The sequence below is a fragment of the Agelaius tricolor genome, unplaced genomic scaffold (genome assembly GCF_023055355.1).
Source record: "Agelaius tricolor isolate 1412-34295 unplaced genomic scaffold, bAgeTri1.0.p SCAF_21, whole genome shotgun sequence".
Taxonomy (NCBI): domain Eukaryota; kingdom Metazoa; phylum Chordata; class Aves; order Passeriformes; family Icteridae; genus Agelaius; species Agelaius tricolor.
This window is the reverse complement of record NW_027269281.1, coordinates 14,284,044-14,308,046: the sequence shown is the minus strand read 5'-3', so window position 1 is coordinate 14,308,046 and position 24,003 is coordinate 14,284,044. Positions and strand designations below refer to the sequence as shown.

The window sequence follows — 24,003 nt, the reverse complement described above, 5'->3', positions numbered from 1 at the left end:
TGTGGCCAAGGTATGCATGTCAAGACTTCATGCTAATGGTCAATTTCTTAAGAACCAGGGAAACAGGATACCGAGCAAGGACAGAAATCGCTTGGTGACACAAGTAATTTCCCACCCCCCGGCACAAGCCTATGTGATCAGCTCACAAGAGGGACTCGAGAAGCAGCTGGAATGGATGTGTCCACCTCTGTCACAATAACTATATGCACTTCACAGGTACACAGGGTCCCTCTCTAGACTTGGGGGCCGATCGGGGAAGAATTAAGTGCACTGTTAATTGGAAAGTCCAGTACCACAATGCAAGGTATAATTGTACCCTATTGTTATCGATACAAGTTTTGCTGGACAAATACATGCAATGGTTTCCACCCCTACACCACCAGTGACCATTCCCGAAAAAACTAGAATTGCTCAACTTGTCCCTTTTAAGTCTTATATCCCCACAACAGACTCTAGAAAGCAAGAAGATCAAGGTTTTGGATCCACAGGGCAACCCCAGGTGAACTGGACTCAAATCGTGATTAATGAAAGACCCAACATGGTTTGTACTATGATGATGCCTAAGGCAAAGCCCTCATGGATAAAGGTCAGTGGGACGGTTGACACAGGAGCAGACATCACCATCATCTCTGCCAACATGTGGCCACCATCGTGGCCTACTACACCTTTGGGATCTGCCATTGCTGGCCTAGGAGGGGTCACACAGATGCTGAAGCAGCAATCCTGTGCTGATAAAAAATCCTGAGGGCCAAACAGCTACAATATGGCCATACATCACTACTGCACCGTTGAAACTGTAGGGGAGGGATGTTCTGTCTGCATGGGGGGTCCGGGTAGGAAGGGATTTTTAACAGGGGCCGCTGTGTTGAAGGGCGCAAGGTGTTCCACACCAGCCTTAAAATGGCTTACAGATCAGCCTGTGTGGATACCACAGTGGCCCCTTGAGGAAGAAAAGTTAAATGCCCTAAAAACACTTGTACAAGAACAACTAGCACAAGGACACATAGAACCCTCTATGAGCCCCTGGAATACCCCTGTATTTGTGGTAAAAAAGAAATCAGGTAAATGGAGATTGCTCCATGACCTGAGAAGAATCAATTCAGTGATGGAGGGCATGGGGGCTTTACAAGGCGGTATGCCTTCCCCTACAATGATACCTGGCTCCTGGGACATCCTGATTGTGGACCTAAAAGATTGCTTTTTCACTATTCTACTGAAGCCAAACGATACCTCAAAGTTTGCCTTTACGGTGCCCTCCATTAATAACGCTGCACCAGCACAGTGTTATCGATGGTGTGTACTTCCACAAGGAATGCGCAACAGTCCCAGTATCTGTCAGTGGTATGTTGCACAAGCACTCTCATCCATGAGAGAACAGTTTCCAGGGGCATACTGTTATCATTACATGGATGACATTTTGGTTGCATCCCAAACAAAAGGGGAACTCTTACAGATTCAGCCAAACCTGCTGCCAGCACTGAAATAATTTGGGCTACAGGTGGTGCCAGAGAAAGTGCAATAACAAGCACCCTGGAAATATTTGGGACTTAAAATTATGAACAAAACAATACAGCCACAGCCAATTCAATTTTCGACCAAGCCTGAGAATTTAAATGATGCACAGAAACTTTTGGGTACTATAAACTGGGTCAGACCATATCTGGGAGTAAACAGTTCACAATTAGCACTCTTATTTGACCTCCTGAAAGGGGATCCCGAATTAACTTCCCCCGGAAAACTAACCCCAGACGCAAAAGCTGCTCTCGAAACAGTAGAGCAAGCTATCACAAACATACAGGTCCACTGGATATGCCCAGAGGTATGTATCACCGTATTCTTTATCATTGCTGACTCTCATATTACGGGCATTATTGGACAGTGGAACACACAATGGCCTGACCCTTTGCACATCCTACAGTGGGTATTCTTACCTCATCGATCAAAAAAGTCGGCACCTACTGTGTCTGAGCTAACTGCACAGCTAATCATTAAATGCTGTCACAGGTGTCTGCAAGTGAATGCAAAAGACCCTGCACAAATTATTATTCCCATAAAACAAGAGGAATTCAAGTGGAGTCTTGCTAACTGCACAGCCTTGCAATGCACCCTTCAAAACTTTACTGGACAAATCACTTACCACTTACCAAGCCATAAATCACTAAAGCTAAGTGGTGAAACTACACTCTCTAAAACCCCTAAATAGCCGAACACCCCTAAAGGGTGTTACGGTGTTTACTGATGGCTCTGGGAAAACAGGAAAGGCCATTGTGACATGGATAGAGGAGAGTGAGTGGCAAACATTGGAGGGACACAAGAATGGATCACCTCAAATAGTAGAGCTACGGGCTGTAGCTACGGCTTTTCAATGTTTTCCCCACTCTCCCCTAAATGTCATAACTGATTCTGCATATGTGGCTGACATCGCACAAAGGTTAGACCGAACACTACTAAAAGAGATTGATAATGAGCAACTGTTTAAATTGCTAAAATTTCTATGTCTAACCATCCAGGCCAGGACTTACCCATACTACATCCTACACATCAGGAGCCACACAAATTTACCAGGTTTTATCACAGAGGGCACTGCCAGGGCAGATATGCTAGCTATCCCTGCTTGGACAGCACCAAAACCAGATTTGCTGGCACAAGCAAAGGCATTGCACAATTTTTTCCACCAAGGTGCTTGAGCTTTGCAGCAGCAATTTCAGCTGTCAAACACAGAGGCTCATAATATTGTTAGCATCTGTGTTGACTGTCAAGGTCACGCTGCGCCATTGCAGATGGGAGTGAACCCCCGTGGACTGCGTGCTTTGCAAATCTATCAAACTGATGTCACACACATCCCTGAATCTGGCCATTTTAAATACACCCATGTGTCAATTGACACCTTTTCCTCAGCAATATGGACTACAGTACACACAGGGGAAAGAGGACAGTATGCCATGGCACACTGGCGATCAGCTTTTGCATCCTTGGGCATTCCCCAAACCATCAAAACTGATAATGGCCCTGCATACATCTCACAGAAAACCAGGTGATTTCTACAGCTCTGGGGTGTATCAAACCAAACCCGTATCCCTCATTTACTGACTGGACAAGCCATAGTGGAAAGGGCACATGGTACCTTAAAAGGTATACTTAATAAACAAAAGGGAGGTATGTGTGGTGAGACTCCACAAAGCAGAATAGCTAAAGGTATATACACATTGAATCACCTAAAAGTATTAGAATCCAGTTATCCTAAATCACTTCTTATCACTACAATCATCCTGCCATGTTCAATTGCCCAAACCCAAGGTAATGGTACAAGACCTCCTTACCAATACATGGGAGGGTCCTTGGGATCTCATTACCTGGGGTCGGGGATATGTATGTGTTTCAACAGACAGTGGGACATGTTGGGTACCTGCCAGATGCATCCGACCTGCACTGTGTCCTGCTCAGGACCACAGACAGCACCCTCCTGATAAACCCTCAGCAGACATCACAGAGCCGTGTGATCAGAGTGATTGATGACTACCTCATGGAAATCTGGGACTACAGTTCACATAAAGACTCAATCTGTTTACAAATTATTTCCCTGTTTACAAACTGTTTTCCTTGTCTACAGATTGTTTCCTAGTTTTCCAGTTGGGTTTGTTTTTGTTTTTTTTCTTTAATAAGGGTTGAATGATTCTTGTTCTTACAGACTGTTTCATTTTCTTCATTGGTTAAATGGTTTGCTGTTTTTACAAAAAAGTTGTAATCTGTAACCTATAAGCCTAATGCCTGTGGCATATTTACCTGAGCTCTCCCCTATCAGGTCCTGGACATAAATGCTGCAGCTATAATGCAAATTGAAATTTATAGAAAAGAAAGGGTTAGATGTTGGTGCCATGTTTCCAGCCCCTGGGCTGAGTGACAAGGGTTTTGGCTGATCAGATCTCTCATAAGACTGCAGGCATTTCAGTGGTCCAAGACCCGAAGGGGTGTGGAGTTCAAACCAATGAGAGCACCCAGACTGGGTCTTTCAAATCTTCTATATAAGGGAGGGCATGGAAAATAAAGGTCTCTGTGCCACATGAACATCTGGGGAGAGTGGTCTCTGTCTCCTTGCCCTTCACCCCCCTACATGTGACCTAACATAGAACAGTCTGTATGAGAGGCTTGATAAAGCAGAAGCAAAATGTGGTATGGTAATTAGAGAGCATTTGAGCCAATCTCAGCAGACCTAATTCACACACTAGTAGCTCTCTAGCTGCCTAAACTGTATCAGCAAGGTATTTTAAAGTTTGTCTTGACTCAATCATGTATAAAGGATTGTGCTAGATAAGGACCCTCAGGCTACTATGCAGATAAATCTCCAGATTTTTGTTATGTGTATGCCATGTTCCATTGACTTAACCATACTTTTTTTTTACCAGATGAAAAATTTTACCAGACCTCTGTAGTATATTACTCAGAGCATCTGAATTTCTTGGAGATGACATTTAGACAATGCTCAGGGTCCAATGCTAAATTCCATTGCTATTTTAAACAAGGAAAACAGATGTTCAAGGGCATTGCAATTTTTATGAATTGCAGAGGTCTACCTTTGATTGCACTTTCCTAGTAATAATGTAAGATTTCAAATTATCATACACTTATGTTTTGAGAAACACATACAAAATACTAAACTAGATTCACTACCTTCCTTACAGTAGTCTTTACATTCACATAATTAAGTGCAGGTTTGTGCTGAATATGTATGCACACGCAGATACTTGTACACACACATAAAGAAACTGTACATGTAAGTACACAAAAAAATAGTATACAAAGATAAAGAGTATGAATTAATTTGATAGAAAGAACGGAAAATAAGATACAGTTATTTGTACCCACTATATACTTACTATTTTGTTGAATCTGATAACTGATATTCTCGTCGTCTATCATAACATTCCTGGATTCCAGGGTCATTCCATAAACTTCTCAGTGCATCTACATAGGGGTTCTCAAAAGTTGACACCTTCTCTACATCGACTTCTCGAACTAACTGTGCATGAGCCTAATTTGAAACAAAGAAAACAATTGAATTTATTTCATTTTCTATGTTTACAAATAGTTCATTTTCTCAGGTTGAAAGGTGCAGCTGAGTGTGTATTTTATTGCCATCTGTTAGCTGTGGGGCAGTTATCTTCTGTTAATTAGGCAGTTTTCTTTATCTCTTCCACTACCCATCCTCCCTCAGAGGAGATATCTTCTGTTAATGGGCCATTGAGTCTCACTGCATGACTGATAAAATTACATCATCCCCTTGTGAGATGCTCTGCCCAGAGGGAGGAGCCAAGCATTCCTACCTAGATATAATCTGAGATTTGGAACACCACAGTCAGCCTTCTCCCACTGGATTCCCAGAGGAGCAGCTTTCTTCTCCACTGGATTCTCAGAGGAAGACCAGGCCCATCTACACCACCACTGGACCTTCAGAGGAAAACTACACCCTTATACAGGATCACTGCTTCAACAGAACCGCATCTTTCACTCCAGGAGGACTGCACCCACCATTTAATCAGACTGCTGCCAACACCCTGACCCACAGGGTGTTAGGTTGTATTCTGATTCTGTCACTGTTGTTTTGTATAACTGCATTTTTATTTTTTCCTAGTAAAGAACTGTTATTCCTACTCCCATATCTTTGCCTGAGAGCCCCTTAATTTCAAAATTATATTAATTCAGAGGGAGGGGGTTTACATTTTCCATTTTAAGGACGGCTCCTGCTTGCCTTAGCAAACCAAGACAGATTTTGGCGCCCAGTGTGAGGCTCAAGGATATCGAGAGAAAAAGGGTGAAAAAGAAATAGCAGTTCTTGAGTAACCTAATTTTTTGTGTGCTGGATATGGAAAACCCGTTAAGTATCACCATGTGGTCTAGCTTGCCCTGGTTCGGGTGGCATGTGGTCATGGCTATATTTCTCCCATTTGAATGTCCTTATCTAAATATGGTTCCTATAACTAAGGCTACTGTGGCTGTTATTCAGTTTGCTTTATGGGTTAATAGGGGGAGGAATTCATGGATATTTAACTTCCTCTGGAAGGCAGGCACATGGAGTCAGAGCTATCACACACTAACTGTATGTTTTTGGGGTTACTTTAATAATGGTACCTACTGTGAGGAAATTATACCGGGGGAAATTTTCTCCCAACCCTTTAACCATCTCTTTGGGTCTGCCCCACCAGTTTTGGAAGGGTTCAAATCTTATCTAAATGCTAATGACATCATACAGTGGTCGATGTTGCTGATATACCTGTTAAGCCTGTTCTATTTAGCATTCAGAGATAAAGGAAGATTGACTTGGATAACCACCCTGACACCTACCCCAGAAAGTAGGGATACTGCCACAGAACCTGACACGGCTCTGGGGACTAGGGATGCTGCCCCAGAGCCTGACCATGCCCCACAGCCCCCCTCAGAAATAAACCACCCAGCTTGGGTGGGGGTTCTGGTAAAGGAGATACGTGAGATGAGCCAGATGCTGAAAGAGTACATTTCTCCAGCTGGTGAGAAACCCTCCTCCTGCCTCAAAGAGGGAGAGTTTAATGGTGCAGCAGTGGAACCCACAGACGTTACAACTGTCCAGGTTCCAGCTGAACTGCAAGGCCAGTCACAGCCAGCAACATCACCCCTGTGGAAATGAGGGAGTCTAAGATGAAATCAAAACACCCAGATAAGGATAAGAATGGAGCGCCTTCACAACCCACAGGGGAGCCAACAGTTGAGATCATCACAAAGTCCCTGACGTATGAAAGTCTACGTAATCTGCACAAAGACGTACAACAGGGACGTCAGGCTTATATAACCTGGTTACTTTGGGTCTGGGACCTTATGGGTACAGGTGTGCAACTAGATGGTGGTGAGGCAAGGAATGTGGGGCCCCTGACCCAGGACTCAGGTGTGAATCAGGTATTCATAAGGGAGCCAGGGTCCCCTTTCCCTCTGGGAGCAGCTTTTAATGAGTGTCAGAGAGAGGTTTGTCCACAGGGAGAGAATGCAAGGGCACCATCATAGAATGCGCTAGAAGACCCTTGAGGAAGGGATCCAACAGCTGAGAGAAGTAGCAGTATTGGAGGTACTCTTTGGGAGGGATGGACAGCATGATAATGACCCTGACAAAGCCAGGTGCACAGGGCAACTGTTGTAGACTGGCAAATCTAGGGCCATCTCAATACACCACCTTCATTGCAACAATTAATGCCGATACCAACCAAGACAGTAGGTTCTGTCGCCAACAAGCTTAGAAATTATGAGAGTATGATCAATGGCCTGATGCAGGCCCATGTCTCTGCTGTAATTAGAAGCCTCCAAGAGGAGATGAGGGAGATGAGGGAGGAGGTGAGGAGGAACAGTTCCCATACAGCACCAGTGAAAGTCACAGGCAGCAAAATCAGAGCCCAACATCCCCCAGATAGAGAGATATGGTACACCATCCGAGCTGACCTGTGGTTCTTCCTGCGTAACCATGGGGAAGACATGGGATGTGAAACCTGTAAGAGTGATCTCTGGGGCCTTTTCGGGGGTCCGATCCAGCTAGCTCTGCACCTTGGCCCCTTGCAGTCTTACAAGGACAAAAGTAAAAGACTTGAGGCGCTCTTTACTCTGGGGACCAGAGGCCCACTTTATTCTGGATAGAAGCCGCCTGGGAATCAAGGTGGTGTCCCTGGGGGGAAAGCGGCCGGAATGTCTGATGGCAGGAGATATTAAACCCAGGGAAAGGGGGGCAGAGGAGAGGGGCCACAGCCAATGCGATACAAGTGAGGGGAGGGGGGAGGGGCGAGGGGAGGAGTAACATGGGGAGAGACCACCACTACTCGGGCTTAGGGGAGAGGGGAAGACCATGTGATATGAGGGGGGAAACCCATGAGGATACAAACATACTATTCAGTGCAAAATACCAAACCCAGTGCAAAACAACAACTAAATATACTATTTAGTGCAATACAACAGAAACCTACTTCTGTCCTGGCAGAATGGGTGTGTCAACACAAGGAGGGAAACACTAACCAAGGGAGTTCCACTAAAGTGAAAGCAGCCTCAGCCTCCCATGACTGAGCTGCTGGGTATGATCTGTAAAATCCCCTTGAAGGTATCTCTAGCATGTATGCCCAGGGAAGGAATGATAAACAGGGCTAGAGGGGCCCTGCCTCTAGCCAGGAAGAGGCACAGGAAAACTGGATCTTTTGGACGGTGTGGATCCAATGGCCTGGCACATCAGAGCCACAGAAATTTGAAACGTTAGTTGATACTAGTGCTCAATGTACCCTAATGCCATTGGGACATGTGGGGGCAGAACCTGTTTCCATTGCTGGGGTAATGGGGGGATCACAGCAATTGACCCTGTTGGAAGCCAAGGTGAGCCTGACTGGGAAGGAGTGGCAAAAACATCCTATTGTGACCAGCCCAGAGGGCCTGTGTATTCTAGGCATAGACTTTCTCGAGAATGACAATTACAAAGACCCAAAGGGACTCAGGTGGGCTTTTGAAATAGCTGCTGTAGAGGCAGAGGACATTAGGCAATTGAACATCTTGCCTGGACTATCAGAAAACCCATCTGCAGTAGGACTCCTGAGGGTAGAAAAGCAACAAGTACCGATTGCCACCTCGATGATGCACCATGGGCAGTATCAGATGAATCAAGATGCTGTGATCCCCATCCATAAGATGATCTGTGAGCTGGAGAGCCAAGGGGTGCTCAGCAAAACCCATTCACGCTTTCAACAGCCCCATTTGGCCTGTGTGCAAGTCTGACAGAAAATGGAGACTGACGGTGGACTATCATAGCTTGAATGAAGTGACTCCATCACTGAGCGCTGTTGTGCCAGACATGCCGGAACTCCAGTACGAGCTGGAGACTAGGCAGCGAGGTGGTATGCCACTATTGACATTGCCAATGCATTTTTCTCCATTCCTCTGGCAGCAGAGTGCAGGCTTTAGTTTGCCTTCACCTGGAGGGGAGTGCGGTACACCTGGAACCGACTGCCCCAGGGGTGGAAACACAGCCCCACCATCTGCCATGGACTGATCTGAGCTGCACTAGAAAAGAGTGAAGCTCCAGAACATCTCCAGTATGTTGATGACATCATTGTGTGGTGGAACACAGCAATGGAAGCATTTGAGAGAGAGCATCATCCATATTCTGCTGAAAGCTGGCTTCGCCATCAAGAAGAGCAACGTCAAAGAACCTGCCTGAGAGATCCAGTTCCTAGGAGTAAAGTGGCAAGATGGACAGCATCAGATTCCCACTGATGTCATCAATAAGATCACTGTGATGTCTCTACTGACCAGCAAGAAGAAAACACAAGCTTTCCTAGGCACCATGTTTTTGGAGAATGCACATTCCTGAGTACAGTCAAATTGTGAGCCCTCTCTACCTGGTTACCTGCAAGAAGAACGATTTCCACTGGGTCTCTGAACAGCAACAAGCCTTCGCCCAGATTGAGCAGGAGATCATTCAGCCGGTAGCCCTTGTCCTAGTCAGGATGGGATGAGAGGTGAAGAATGTGCTTTACTCTGCCGCCAGGAACAATGGCTTGTCCTGGAGCCTGTGGCAGAAGGTGCCTAGAGAGACTCGAGGCTGACCACTGGGATTTTGGAGTCGAAGCTACAAAGGATCTGAAGCCAACTACACTACAACAGAGAAGGAAATCATGGCCCCCTATGAAGGAGTTCAAGCTGCCTCAGAGGTGATCGGCATGGAAGCACAACTCCTCCTGGCACCCTGACTACCACTGCTGAGATGGATGTTTAAAGGAAAGGTTTCCTCTACCCACCATGCCACTGATGCCACATGGAGCAAATGGATTACCCTCATCACACAGCACGCCCGTATTGCCCCGGGACTTTGGAAATAATTACAAACGTGCCTGAAGTTGGAAACTTTAGTCTCACTGATGAAGAAGAGCAGGAACAAGTGACACAGGCTGAAGAAGCTCCTCTGTACAACAGACTACCAGCAGAAGAAACACGATACTCTCTTTTCACTGATGTTTCTCGTTGCATCATAGAGATGAACTGGAAGTAGAAAGCAGCCGTATGGAGCCCCACAAGACAAATTGCACAAGCTACCAAAGGAGAAGGTGGATCAAGCCAACTTGCTGAACTCAAGGTCGTTCAGCTGGCCCTGGACATTGCTGAAAGAGAGAAGTGGCCAAAGCTCTACCTCTACACTGATTCATGGATGGTAGCCAATGCTCTGTGTGGCTGGCTAGAAAAGTGGAAAAAGGCCAACTGGCAACGTAGAGGAAAACCAGTCTGAGCTGCCGATGAGTAGAAAGACATTGTCACTCAGGTAGAGAAGTTACCTGTGAAAGTCTGTCATGTAGATGCCCATGTCCCCAAGAGTCAAGCTAATGAGGAACACCGACACAATGAGCAGGTAGATCAGGCTACAAAGATAGAGGTGTCAAAGACAGACTTAGATTGGCAACACAAGAGAGAGTTGTTCTTAGCTCAATGGGCTCATGATGCCTCAGGCCATCAGGGCCGAGATGCCACCTATAAGTGAGCATGAGACCGAGGGGTAGATTTAACCATGGACACTATTTCTCACTTTATCCATGACTGTGAGATGTGTGCTGAGATCAAGCAGGCCAAGCGGGTGAAAGCCCTATAGTATGGTGGGCAGTGGTCCAAATATAAGTATGGAGAGGCCTGGCAGATTGACTACATCACACTGCCCCAGTAAGCACTATGTGCTGACCATGGTGGAAGCCACCACTGGCTAGTTGGAGACCTACCCTGTACCTCACACTACTGCCCGGAAAACCATCTTGGGCCTGGAAAAGCAAGTCCTGTAGAGACATGGCACCCCTGAGAGAACTGAGTCAGACAACAGGACCCATTTCAAGAATGGCTTTATAAACACCTGGGCCAGAGAACATGGTATTGAATGGTTATATCATATCCCTTATCATGCACCAGCTGCTGGGAAAGTTGATTGGTGCAACGGACTGCTTAAGACTACCCTGAAGGAACCTGGCGGGGGAACCTTTACAAATTGAGACATTAACTTTGCAAAAGCCACGTGGATGGTCAACACCCGTGGGTCCATCAATCGAGCTAGTCCTGCCGAGTCTGAACCCTTGCACACAGTGGATGGACATAAAGTCCCTATGGTACACATGAAAGGTACTTTAGGAAAGACTGGATTAGTCTGACCTCAGGCAAAGATGAACCCATCTGAGGGATTGTTTTTGCTTAAGGACATGGTTACACTTATTGGGTAATGCAGAAAGATGGAGAAGCCCGTTGTGTACCACAGGGAAACCTATTCTTAAGTGAAAACTGTGTGTAAAGTTTCACTGTGTAGAGTTTATTGATTTGGCTAAGATGCAGATGGTAATAGAATAAGGGGTGGATAATGTCTTAGGTTGAAAAGTGTAGCTGAGTGTGTATTTTATTGCCATCTGTTAGCTGTGGGGCAGTTATCTTCTGTTAATTGAGCCATCTGTTAAAACCAGGTGATGCAGTTTTCTTTATCTCTTCCACTACCCATCCTCCCTCAGAGGAGATATCTTCTGTTAATGGGCCATTGAGTCTCACTGCATGACTGATAAAATTACATCATCCCCTTGTGAGATGCTCTGCCCAGAGGGAGGAGCCAAGCATTCCTACCTAGATATAATCTGAGATTTGGAACACCACAGTCAGCCTTCTCCCACTGGATTCCCAGAGGAGCAGCTTTCTTCTCCACTGGATTCTCAGAGGAAGACCAGGCCCATCTACACCACCACTGGACCTTCAGAGGAAAACTACACCCTTATACAGGATCACTGCTTCAACAGAACCGCATCTTTCACTCCAGGAGGACTGCACCCACCATTTAATCAGACTGCTGCCAACACCCTGACCCACAGGGTGTTAGGTTGTATTCTGACTCTGTCAGTGGTTTGTTTTCTTTTTTGTACTATTACATTTGTGTTTTTATTTTTTCCTAGTAAAGAACTGTTATTCCTACTCCCATATCTTTGCCTGAGAGCCCCTTAATTTCAAAATTATATTAATTCAGAGGGAGGGGGTTTACATTTTCCATTTCAAGGGAGGCTCCTGCCTGTCTTAGCAGACACCCGTCTTTTCAAACCAAGACATTCATATATTGTGAATGTGATTAACAGGAATAATTTTTCAGACTGGCCATCTTACCAATGTGTGGTTATGAATGAATGATGTTAAGGTGTGTTCAAACTAAGAAAAATAGTAATCGGAATTATACGAGAGAAGGTAAATTAATAAATGAGTATATGGGCCATTATTTCAGAATAATCTTATCCTAATCCAGTATTATGTGGCTGAAATTTATAAAATATTCTTATGAAAATTTATACTTAATTAAGGTACATTTTAAGAAAGTTTTCATTTTTCAAATCTAATTTTAGGGCATATAATATGCTTGCTTTAAAATTATCATCTCTTAAGCAACTTGACAGAGTTAGACTGATAGGAGCAGAAAGAATGGGAAGGAGGGAGAAAACTTGTCTTTTAAAGAGATTCATTTATATGTATATACACTAAGAGTGTAAAAGAACAGATGAAAACTTAGCAAAGAAAAAAAAAGGGATTCTATTCTCAAATTTAGTCTACATTTCAGACTAGACTCATTTCAGTAAGGACACAGACCCCTTTCCATTTTAAATCAGGTTAGTACATAAAAAAAGGACTGGGTTTGTTAATTTTAAAGTAATTTATCCTACTTTCACATGTATAACCTGTCACCTCTCTTTTGAGGCAGTCCAGGAGAATGCTACAACTCATTACTTAACAAAATTTTATACCTGCAGCTATTGTCTACTCATAGGGAAATCAAGAACCCCAAGTTCAATCTGAAAAATGTTTGTCTTTGAGATATGGAGAACATATGTTCTCTATTCTAAAAATTCAAGTCTCCAAGTTCTAACAAAGTTTATTTTCTTCTGGAACATCATGTTCACCCATCCCAAAACTGGACAGATCATGAAGGGTTTCTACTATCTGATAACAAAATTTTTACAAAATGGCATTCAACTAAGCACAAGCCAATACTCTTGTGAAACAGGAAGATATATTTTTTCCCAAAAGATTTTGTATTTTTTGCTGAAGCCCAGTTATGTATTCAATTTGCTTTATAGTCTTCCAAAAGAATGATACCCCAAGTATTTGCTCACTACTTGTGACAAACCGATACACAATATATTCAGATATTATTTATTTTATTGTTCTTGATCTCTGAAAGTATGGCCAGCTGATATCAAAATGCTAACATAGGTAAAAGACGGACTCAGTATTCAAAAGTTGCTCTTAAGCTTTCGTTGGAAATTCATCATAATTGACAGATGCTCAAGTATTATACATCAGGAGCATCATAAAAGGTAATTACTTTTTTCAGTTAATAATTTAGACATAAAATTACTAAAAAATAGATGAAGATTTTAAATAGCTTTGTTTCTCAGTTCTGCTTGTCCTGCCCCAGAACTAATATGACTTTGCACTATGTGGCAAAAACCTCTGAAATGAAGTTCAATATATACCAGTGACACATATGCAGCAGAAATCTAATTCAGCCTTTTAAAAGAAACATAGAAACATTCTTTCCTCAATAAAAAATGTTTCTGGTTCCCTGGGTAGACTTATGACTACTTGTATCCTACTGACATACAGCTCTTGACAACAAAGCTGCTTTTCTTAAAAAAGTAATAACCCTTCACACAGATTTCAAGTCTTTATGCTACGTCTAGACTATGGTGTCTTGTTCCCCAGAGGTACTATACTTTGCTGTAGATTGCAATTTTTCTTTCTCTGAGTCTTTGTCAGTTGGTATCTTTTACTGGCTTCTAATTTCTGGTCAAAAAGAGATTTGAAACCAGGATCTCATCTATTGGCTTGTTTTCTCAATCCCATAAAAACAAAAGTAATTCTACTGAAGCCGAATGATATACAAAAGCATGAATTTAATACAGAAAAAGACTCAAGTATGCATGATGTGTGGTGCTAAAACTGCTAAATATTTGGTTTAGTTTCCTTCCACTAATATAATATCAATCTTGGAACATTACTTTTGATGTTAGCACTCAAACTGCTTGCATGAAAAATCTGAGGACTCATCATTCATCCAGTTTCCGCAGTATAACCTTTACCTAGTACTTCTTAGGCTTCACTGATACTTTTTGCTGTACCCAAAAATAAACATTACTTGAAACAAAAAAATAAAGCTACCACCCCTTAAAAAATTGTACCATCTGAGATTTCTTTCTTTTGCAACACCAACAACTGCTATCAAAGCAGTGAAACAAACAAAACAAAAAAGGATTCTGCGAGTACCACCAAATTCAAATTGGTAATTAAAATGCAATTACTAGTTAGCTGTAATGTTCTGCAAACAAAATCTAGATGATCTAACTTCAGAGTCTGATACACTTGACATCAGTAGTCAAAGAACATTTTCCATGTCCTTCTGAAGATATAGGAATACATGTAACATTGCACATTATTTGCCACAGATGTTATAGAAACATTAATCCAATTATCTATATCAAATCACATAAATTTTTAATTTTTACAAGTTTCTTCCTTAAATTCTACAGGTATTAAAAAGAATCATCCCAGAAAAAGAAAACTGAAATTTCTAGGAATACTATTAGAGTTATTTTCTAACAATGATTTTATGTTTCTGAAACCAGGAAATCAGAGAGTTAGATGATACCAAAATAGCTATCTTCTCCTTCTTCACCATTGCCTTCAGAAAATTATTGACAATGTTAAAACCTAATTCTGAGCTTGAAGATAATTATACTTTTATGGTGGTCATTCTGGCAATATTATTTTCCCCTTGATTGCATTAAAAATAAATATATTTTTAAATCTCTAAGGTTCTGTCCTTTTTCTACCCCAGATCAGTGGGAGGGGGCATGGCCAAGACATGTTATGCGATAACACCTTATGTCATTGCCAGGGTGTCCTGGTTTAGGGTAAATTTAAGAGGAAACTTTTAAAGGGGTTCCTCTAGAAAGTAGATTTAAGCGGTCCTTCTCCTGACTGGTTCAGAAAAAGATTTTGATGGAGAAAAGTGGAAAAAACTGTTTATTTAACAAGCAAAGTATTCACAAGCATAAAAAATTATTATATTAAACAATAAAACCTCCTGCTGCTTTAAAGAGATGGTAAATTCAAAAAGTTTCTTTTGTGGGGTGTAGTTTGGTTCGTTCAGTCTCTTATTAGTTCTTCTTGCACTGGAAAATGCCGCATTCTGGGCCCTGGTGGGCCACGGGTGTGAGCTTTCAGTGTTTATTTTGGGTTTTCAGTTTAGAGCATGACTGACCAGTTTTAAGAAAAAGAAAAGCTACAGTTCAGGGAACTTTTCTGTCTCAGCTAGCTAAAAACTAATTAAAAGCAAAGGAGAGCTCTTTCTTGCTGTCTGTGCTGCAGACAACACAGTTTGTGAGAAGAAAAGCTGAAGATTTAACCCTATGTTTTTGAATACAGACACCTCAGATAACTCACTACTTTTCTGTCTCCCCCTCTTCACTCTTAGAACTAGTTTTAAAGGTGTAAAACTTATTTCTGGGTTAAAAAGACGAATGTGGATTAAGCATCGTAAAGTTACGCTAGGACACAGGGGAAGGGACTGTCTCGCTTCCGGGGAAAAAGGGTTCCTTCCAGTTATGGCTGTGGCTGTAGTTGGGTTGAGTCTGGATTTGTGGTGAGCATTTTTGCATGTGATCTGTCTTGGTTTGAAAAGACAGGTGTCTGCTAAGGCAGGCAGGAGCCTCCCTTGAAATGGAAAATGTAAACCCCCTCCCTCTGAATTAATATAATTTTGAAATTAAGAGGCTCTCAGGCAAAGATATGGGAGTAGGAATAACAGTTCTTTACTAGGAAAATTAAAAACACAAATGTAATAGTACAAAAAAGAAAACAAACCACTGACAGAGTCAGAATACAACCTAACACCCTGTGGGTCAGGGTGTTGGCAGCAGTCTGATTAAATGGTGGGTGCAGTCCTCCTGGAGTGAAAGATGCGGTTCTGTTGAAGCAGTGATCCTGTATAAGGGTGTAGTTTTCCTCTGAAGGTCCAGTGGTGGTGTAGATGGGCCTGGTCTTCCTCTGAGAATCCAGTGGAGAAGAAAGCTGCTCCTCTGGGAATCCAGTGGGAGAAGGCTGACTGTGGTGTTCCAAATCTCAGATTATATCTAGGTAGGAATGCTTGGCTCCTCCCTCTGGGCAGAGCATCTCACAAGGGGATGATGTAATTTTATCAGTCATGCAGTGAGACTCAATGGCCCATTAACAGAAGATATCTCCTCTGAGGGAGGATGGGTAGTGGAAGAGATAAAGAAAACTGCATCACCTGGTTTTAACAGATGGCTCAATTAACAGAAGATAACTGCCCCACAGCTAACAGATGGCAATAAAATATACATCCCTTGCCATATCTTGCATTTGCATCCTAAGACATGAACCGTTCTCTTTTTCTATGTTTTTCTTATTGATATTCTTGCTGTTACTGTTAGTTTTCCTATCTTGTTGCTGTTTACAGTAAATTGCTCTTATCTCACCCTGTGACCTTTGCCTTTTGTGCATCCAGTTCTCCTCTCTGGCCACCCATGGGGAGGGGGGGATGGAAGAGGGGGTGGGAGAAATGACTAAGCGGCAGTCTTGTCTGGAAAGTCTCATTGGGAGAACTAAATTGAGGAGTACCATTCCTAAACCATGACAGTTTCATAGTCTCAGTTTTCTACTTATGTTCTAATTTTTTGAAAGCACTCATGTTCCTCAGTGACTAGGCAGGACAGAAAATGGATCTGTTCCCATATTCTTTCCATAGATGCACTAACCTTCTGGAATCTTACAACAGTGGTGACCTAGTTACAGGGATAGAAGGTAGAATTTAGCATTAGGGTTTACAAAATCATGTATTCTACACTCTTCTACATCATCTTTAGTGGATTGTCTTTTTTAAGGCAGTAGAGGGAAGCATAAGGTCTGCCATTCTTTCTCTGGCCTGGAGCTGGGGAGGGGCTGGGGCTTTCCAGACCGCATCGTCACCACAGGTCCCCGGTTCATCATTTTGTCCAGCTGTGGAGCCCAAAGCCTTGAAAAGACAGCTTCTGACCCAGAGATTGCCTTGGGAAATGGAGTGGCAGGGGTGGCCCCCAGTCCAGTCGAGCTGTGTGCAGCCAGAGCCTGCTCGGGACCCAGCTGCATGTTGCCTGCCAGTTTGCTGCTGCCTTCGCTGAGAGAAAGACCCAGCACTCCCCACTGCCATTGCCACTCGCTGTCGGGGAAGGATACTCACCGCAAGTAAGGGAAGATCCAGACAGTGACAGCATCCCCCATCGCCACCACCACTGCTGCTGCCCGGGGGAGGGAGCTTGCTCAGGACCGTGCATCTTGGCAGCATAGTTCCTGGTTTGAACTATCTCATTGGGTTTCATTTTGTTCCTGTTTTTCTATTGTTCCCAGTCTGGGGGGAGGAGGTTTGAGCCACAAGACCCTCTCCGGTGTGCTGCCTGTTCTCTGAGGTGCCACATGGCAGACAGCATGGGGGGAGCTACCATTTTGGTTTTGCCCTAGGGGTGGGGGGCCAGGTGACATTTTGCCTTTGCTGATTTTATAGATAAACCATTTTTCTCTGTATTGTTGTATTATTTGCACCTTTTGCCTCAGTAAAATTGTGACTAATTTTTTTTTTTTACTTCTCACAGTCCTGTTTTCCCCTCCACTTGGGCAGGGGGGAGGGGCTCGAGCAGTATTAACTTTTTTTTCCCCACTGAGTTTTTCTTTTTAGAGCCATTACAAGTGGTTACAGTTGTTATAGATGAGTAATGTGATGGTTGGCTCTCACAATTAAGAAATAGATATGGTGTGTATGTTAAGATGTATAGTGATGTTATTGTAATATGCCCTCCCATAGTCCTCTTTCCCCTCCCCCTTGTAATAGCTTTGGTAGTCAAGGCATTTGAGGAGGGCCGGCTTACTACTAGGAGGCCCATCATAATAACACCTGACCTCCAATCAAGATGTAAGAAAGTGATCTCCACCAATAGACAGCACAGAAGGAGTTAACTGAATAAACTTTGGGAGGCACTAAGGGTATAAAAGTCAGCATCCAATTTGTAGACAAGCACCTGGCTGCTAGTCACTGAGACTCCCAGCACTGTAATTTTTCCTTATTCAGTCCTTTCTTGCATTTTTGTTAAAGTTTAATAAACCATTAAAATTTTAAAAGTGAGTCATTATGTCACACAGTCAATGTTAGAAGAAACTTAGAAAGAAGTTGGGTTTTTTAATATTCTTTTTGATATTATCTATGTAATTTTTTTCAAACTAGCTTTGTTGGAAATGATACAAGGTTTTAAATGTTTATATAACTTTAGTCAAGGGTTTTGTTTTCCTTTGCCCAGGGGGAAAGGAATTGAAGTTTCTTTTCAAAGGACTGTTTCACTACTCAAGGCCTGATGAGCTTAACATCTCAACAGACTGGGAGAAGAACAGGAGATATACAAAAGATAACGACCATCAACTCCAAACATCACCCCTTGCATGGTCAGAGATACCTGGTCTGGGAAAAGATAGATAAGAGAACAAGGAATGAGAACAAAGAATGAGAACCTATTTAGCATTGAAGGCAAAGGGATCAATAACCAGTAGGAAATCAAATACTAAGAACTGTGTAACTTGGGACAAATGAAGATTGAACCAATGACTTTCTCTGGGTTTTGACTGTATGAGTATGTGAAAAATCTAGTAAAAATCATGTGATGGAATGATTTTCTCTGCACAACCCGGGCAATGTGTGGATGAAATTATTTCTGTTGCACATCTTGGCCAGAACAACATCCTGGCTAGAATAAAGTGATGCCTTGATTCTCTAACACTGAAAAGATGTCGTTAGAAAGTTTTTGTTTTTCCTGCAGTTTCGGTTACAGCTTTCTAACCTACCAAAAAGATTTATGATAGACATACACAAATGCAGTCCATTTTTAAAGAGTATTCTGATACACAGAAGAAAGCAATATGCTTGAGGTGCAGCAGGCAAGGTTGTTTCGTATCAATGATCTTTGTGGACTAATTGATTTTAAGATGCCCATTTAAAGAATCTCTCTTCCATGGGAAAACAAATCTTAGCAAATATTTTCTGTTTTCACAGAATCACATAATCACTAGGTTGGAAGAGACCTTCAAGATCATCAAGTCCAAACCATGCCCTAACACCTCAACTAAATCATGGCACCTAGTGCCACATCCAGTCTTTTTTTAAACACATCCAGGGATGGTGACTCCACCACCACCCCCGGCAGACCATTCCGGTACTTTATCACCCTTTCTATAAAAAACTTTTTCCTAATATCCAACTTATATTTCCCTTGGCATAACTTAAGACTCTGTCCTCTAGTTCTATCAGTTGCTGCCTGGAGAAAGAGACCAACCCCCACCTGACTGCAACCACCCCTCAGGAAGATGTAGAGAGTGATAAGGTCGTCTCTGAGCCTCCTTTTCTCCAGGCTAAACAACCCCAGCTCCCTCAGCCGTTCCTCATAGGGCTTGTGTTCCAAGCCCCTCACCAACCTCGTTGCCCTCCTCTGGATGTGCTCAAGCATCTCAACATCCTACCTAAACTGAGGGGCCCAGAACTGGACACAGTACTCAAGGTGTGACCTCACCAGTGCCAAATATAGGGGAAGGATGACCTCCCTGGTCCTGCTGGCCACACTATTCCTGATACTAGCCAGGATGCCATTGGCCTTCTTGGCCCTCAGGGCACACTGCTGGCTCATGTTCAGTTGGCTGTTGACCAGTACTCCCAGGTCCTTTTCCACCTGAGCACTGTCCAGCCACACTGTCCCCAGCCTATACCATTGCAGGGAGTTATTGTGGCAAAAATGCAGGACTTGGCACTTGGACTTATTAAACTTCATCCTACTGGACTCTGCCCATCCATCCAACTGTTCCAAGTCTCTCTGCAGAGCCCTCCTACCTTCCAACAGGTTGACACACGCTCCCAGCTTAGTGTCATCTGCAAATTTCCTAATGAAAGACTCAATATCCTCATCCATGTCATCAATAAAAATAATTAACAGAACTGGCCCCAGCACAGACCCCTGAACAACACCACTAGTGACTGGCCACCAGCTGGATGCAGCACCGTTCACCACCACTCTTGCTGGGCCCGGCCCTCCAGCCAGTTCTTAACCCAGCAAAGAGTGCTCCTGTCCAAGCTGTGAGTTGCCAGGTTTTCCAGGAGTATGCTGTGGGAGATGGTGTGAAAGGCCTTGCTGAAGTCCAATTCGACAACATCCACAGCCTTTCCTGCATCCACCAGGTGGCTCACCTGGTCATAAAAGGAGACCAAGTTGATCAAACATGACCTACCCCTCCTAAACCCATGCTGGCTAGGTCTGATACCCTGGCCATCCTCTAAGTGTAGAGCGATAACACTCAATATAAACTCTTCCATTACCTTACCGGGTACTGAGGTCAGGCTAACTGGCCTCTAATTACCAAGATCCTCCTTCCTACCCTTCTTGTGAATGGGTGTCACATTGGTCAGCTTCCAGTCATCTGGAACCTCACCAGTGAGCCAGGGCTGTTGGTAAATGATGGAGAGCAGCTTCACAAGCTCATCTGCCAGCTCCCTCATCACCCTGGGCTGGATCCCATCTAGTTCCATAGATTTATGAACACCCAAGAGGCTCAGCAGTTTTCTGACTGCCTCCTCCTGGATAGCAGGGGGACCATTCTGCTCCCTGACACCATCTACCAACCCAGGAGAACAGTTGCCCTGAGGGCAAGCATCCTCCCACTAAAGACTGAGGCAAAGAAGGCGTTAAGCACATCCACCTTCTCCTCATCTGCAGTTACTAAGTTCCCTCCCACATCCAGTAGAGCACAAAGGTTGGTCTTACCCTTCCTTTTGCCATTAATATATATTTGTAAAAGCATTTTTTACTATCCTTTACAAAAATTGCCACATTAAGTTTGAACTGAGCTTTGGCCTCCCTAATTTTTTCCTTACATGACTTAGAAACCCCCTTAAATACTTCCTGAGAGACCTGTCCCTCCTTCCAAAGATGATACACCCTCTTTTTATTCCTAAGTTCCTTCAAAACCTTGTTGCCCACCCAGGCTGGACGTTTGCCTCGTTGACTCCTCTTTCGGCACACAGGCACAGTCAGTTCCTGTGCCTTCAAGATTTCTGTTTTGAAGCACGCCCATCCTTCCTGAACTCCTTTGTTTTTAAAGGCTGCTTCCCAAGGTACTCTCCAAATAAGTCTCTTATATAGGCCAAAGTCTGCCCTCCAGAAGTCCAGTGTAGAATTTTCATTGATGCCCCTCGTTGTTCCACCAAATATTGAAAACTCCATAATTTCATGATCACTATGCCCCAAGCAGCCTCCAAACACCATATCTCCCACCAGCCCATCTCTATTTGCAAGCAATAGGGCTAACATAGTCCCTCCCCTGCTGGGCTCAATCACCAGCTGTGACAAGAAGTTGTCCTCAACACACTCTAAAAACTCCCTGGACTGCCTCTTTTCTGCTATTTAAGATTCCCAGCAGATGTCTGGTAGATTAAAGTTACCTACGAGAACAAGGGCTGGTGATCCTGAAACATCCTCTAGCTGCTTATAGAATAAGTTGTCCACCTCTTCTTCCTGGTTGGGTGGACAATAACAGACTCCCTGTGGGATATCAGCCTTGTTGGCCTTCCCCTTAATTCTTACCCATAGACATTCAACTTCATCGTCATTAGTTTCAATACGCATGGCATCAAAAGCCTCCCTAATATAAAGGGCCACCCCTCCACCTCTTCTCCCTTTCCTGTCTCTTCTGAAGAGCTTGTAGCCATCCAGTGCAGCACTCCAGGTATGTGAGTCGTCCCACCATGTTTCTGTGATGGCAACTACATCATCGCTTTGCTGTTGAAATCACAGCTTCGCTGAGACAAAATGCCATAACTCTGAGAATCCCCCTCTTCCTTCTTCGTCCCCCAGCTTTATATCACAGAATCACACAGAATCACAGAATTTCTAGGTTGGAAGAGACCTTCAAGATCATCAAGTCCAACCCATGTTCTAACACCTCAACTAGATCATGGCACCAAGTGCCACATTCAGTCTTTTTTTAAACACATCAAGGGATGGTGACTCCACCACCTCCCTGGGTAGATGATTCCAGTATTTGACCACTCTTTCTGTGAAAAACTTCCTCCTTAATTCTAGCCTGTATCTCCCTTGGCGCAGCTTGAGACTGTGTCCTCTTGTTCTGTCTGTTGTTGCCCGGAGAAAGAGACCGGCCCCCAGATCACCACAGCCACCCTTCAGGAAGTTGAAGAGAGTGATAAGGTCACCTCTGAGTCTCCTTTTCTCCAGGCTGAACAACCCCAGCTCCCTTAGTCGTTCTTCATACAGCTTGTGTTCCAAGCCCCTCACCAGCCTCGTTGCTCTCCTTTGGACACGCTCAAGCATCTCAATGTCCCTCCCAAACTGAGGGGCCCAGAACTGGATGCAATACTCAAGGTGTGGCCTCACCAGTGCCGAGTACAGGGGAAGAATGACCTCCCTGCTCCTGCTGGCCACACTATTCTTGATACTAGCCAGGATGCCATTGGCCTTCTTGGCCACCTGGGCACACTGCTGGCTCATGTTCAGCCGACTGTCAACCAGCACGCCCAGGTCCCTTCCCTCCTGAGCACTGTCCAGCCACACTGTCCCCAGCCTATACCATTGCAGGGAGTTATTGTGGCAAAAATGCAGGACTTGGCACTTGGACTTATTAAACTTCATCCTACTGGACTCTGCCCATCCATCCAACTGTTCCAAGTCTCTCTGCAGAGCCCTCCTACCTTCCAACAGGTTGACACACGCTCCCAGCTTAGTGTCATCTGCAAATTTCCTAATGAAAGACTCAATATCCTCATCCATGTCATCAATAAAAATAATTAACAGAACTGGCCCCAGCACAGACCCCTGAACAACACCACTAGTGACTGGCCACCAGCTGGATGTAGCACCGTTCACCACCACTCTTGCTGGGCCCAGCCCTCCAGCCAGTTCTTAACCCAGCAAAGAGTGCTCCTGTCCAAGCCACGGGCTGCCAGCTTGTCTAGGAGTATGCTGTGGGAGACAGTGTCAAAGGCCTTGCTGAAATCCAAATAAACAACATCTACAGCCTTTCCTGCATCCACTAGGCAGGTTACCTGGTCATAAAAGGTGACCAGGTTGGTCAAACATGACCTACCCCTCCTAAACCCATGCTGACTGGGTCTGATACCCTGGCCATCCTGTAAATTCTGTGTGATGGCACTTTATATAAACTGTTTCATTATCTTGCCAGGTACTGAGGTCAGGCTGACTGGTCTATAATTACCTGGATCCTCCTTTGCACCCTTTTTGTGAATGGGTATCACATTGGTCAGCTTCCAGTCATCCGGAACCTCACCAGTGAGCCAGGACTGTTGGTAAATGATGGAGAGTGGTTATGCAAGCTCATTTGCCAGCTCTCTCATTACCCTGGGGTGGATCCCGTCTGGTCCCATCGATTTATGAACATCCAAACATTTCAGTAGTTCTTTGACTGCCTCTTCTTGGATAATGGGGGGACCATTCTGCTCCCTGACACCATCAACCATTCCAGGTGGGCAGGTGTCTTGAGGGCAGGTCATCTTCCCACTAAAAACTGAGGTAAAGAAGGCATTAAGCACTTCCGCCTTCTCCTCATCTGCAGATGCTAACTTCCCTCCCTTGTCCAATAAAGAACAAAGGTTGGTCTTACCCTTCCTTCTAGCATTAAGGTATTTGTAAAAACATTTTTTATTATCCTTTACAGAAGTCACCATATTAAGTTCAAAATGAGCTTTGGCCTCCCTAATTTTTTTTTTTCTGCATGCTCCAGCAGCCTTCTTGAATACTTCCTTAGAGACCCGACCCTCCTTCCAATGCTGATACATATATGCTGAGCATAACCCCATATGGTATGGAATATCCCCCTTTGGTCAGTTTTCCCAGCTGTGTC

General features: G+C 44.0%; 1 protein-coding gene across 1 annotated transcript in view; it reads right to left on the bottom strand.

The window, feature by feature from the left end:
- Window positions 1-24,003, bottom strand: part of LOC139599012 (guanine nucleotide-binding protein G(q) subunit alpha) — a 201,174-nt gene that overhangs the window by 60,824 nt on the left and 116,347 nt on the right. The window contains exon 3 of the mRNA XM_071445944.1: window positions 4,875-5,029. Coding sequence (XP_071302045.1) covers window positions 4,875-5,029 — 155 coding nt within the window. The remainder of the gene's footprint in view (window positions 1-4,874; window positions 5,030-24,003) is intronic.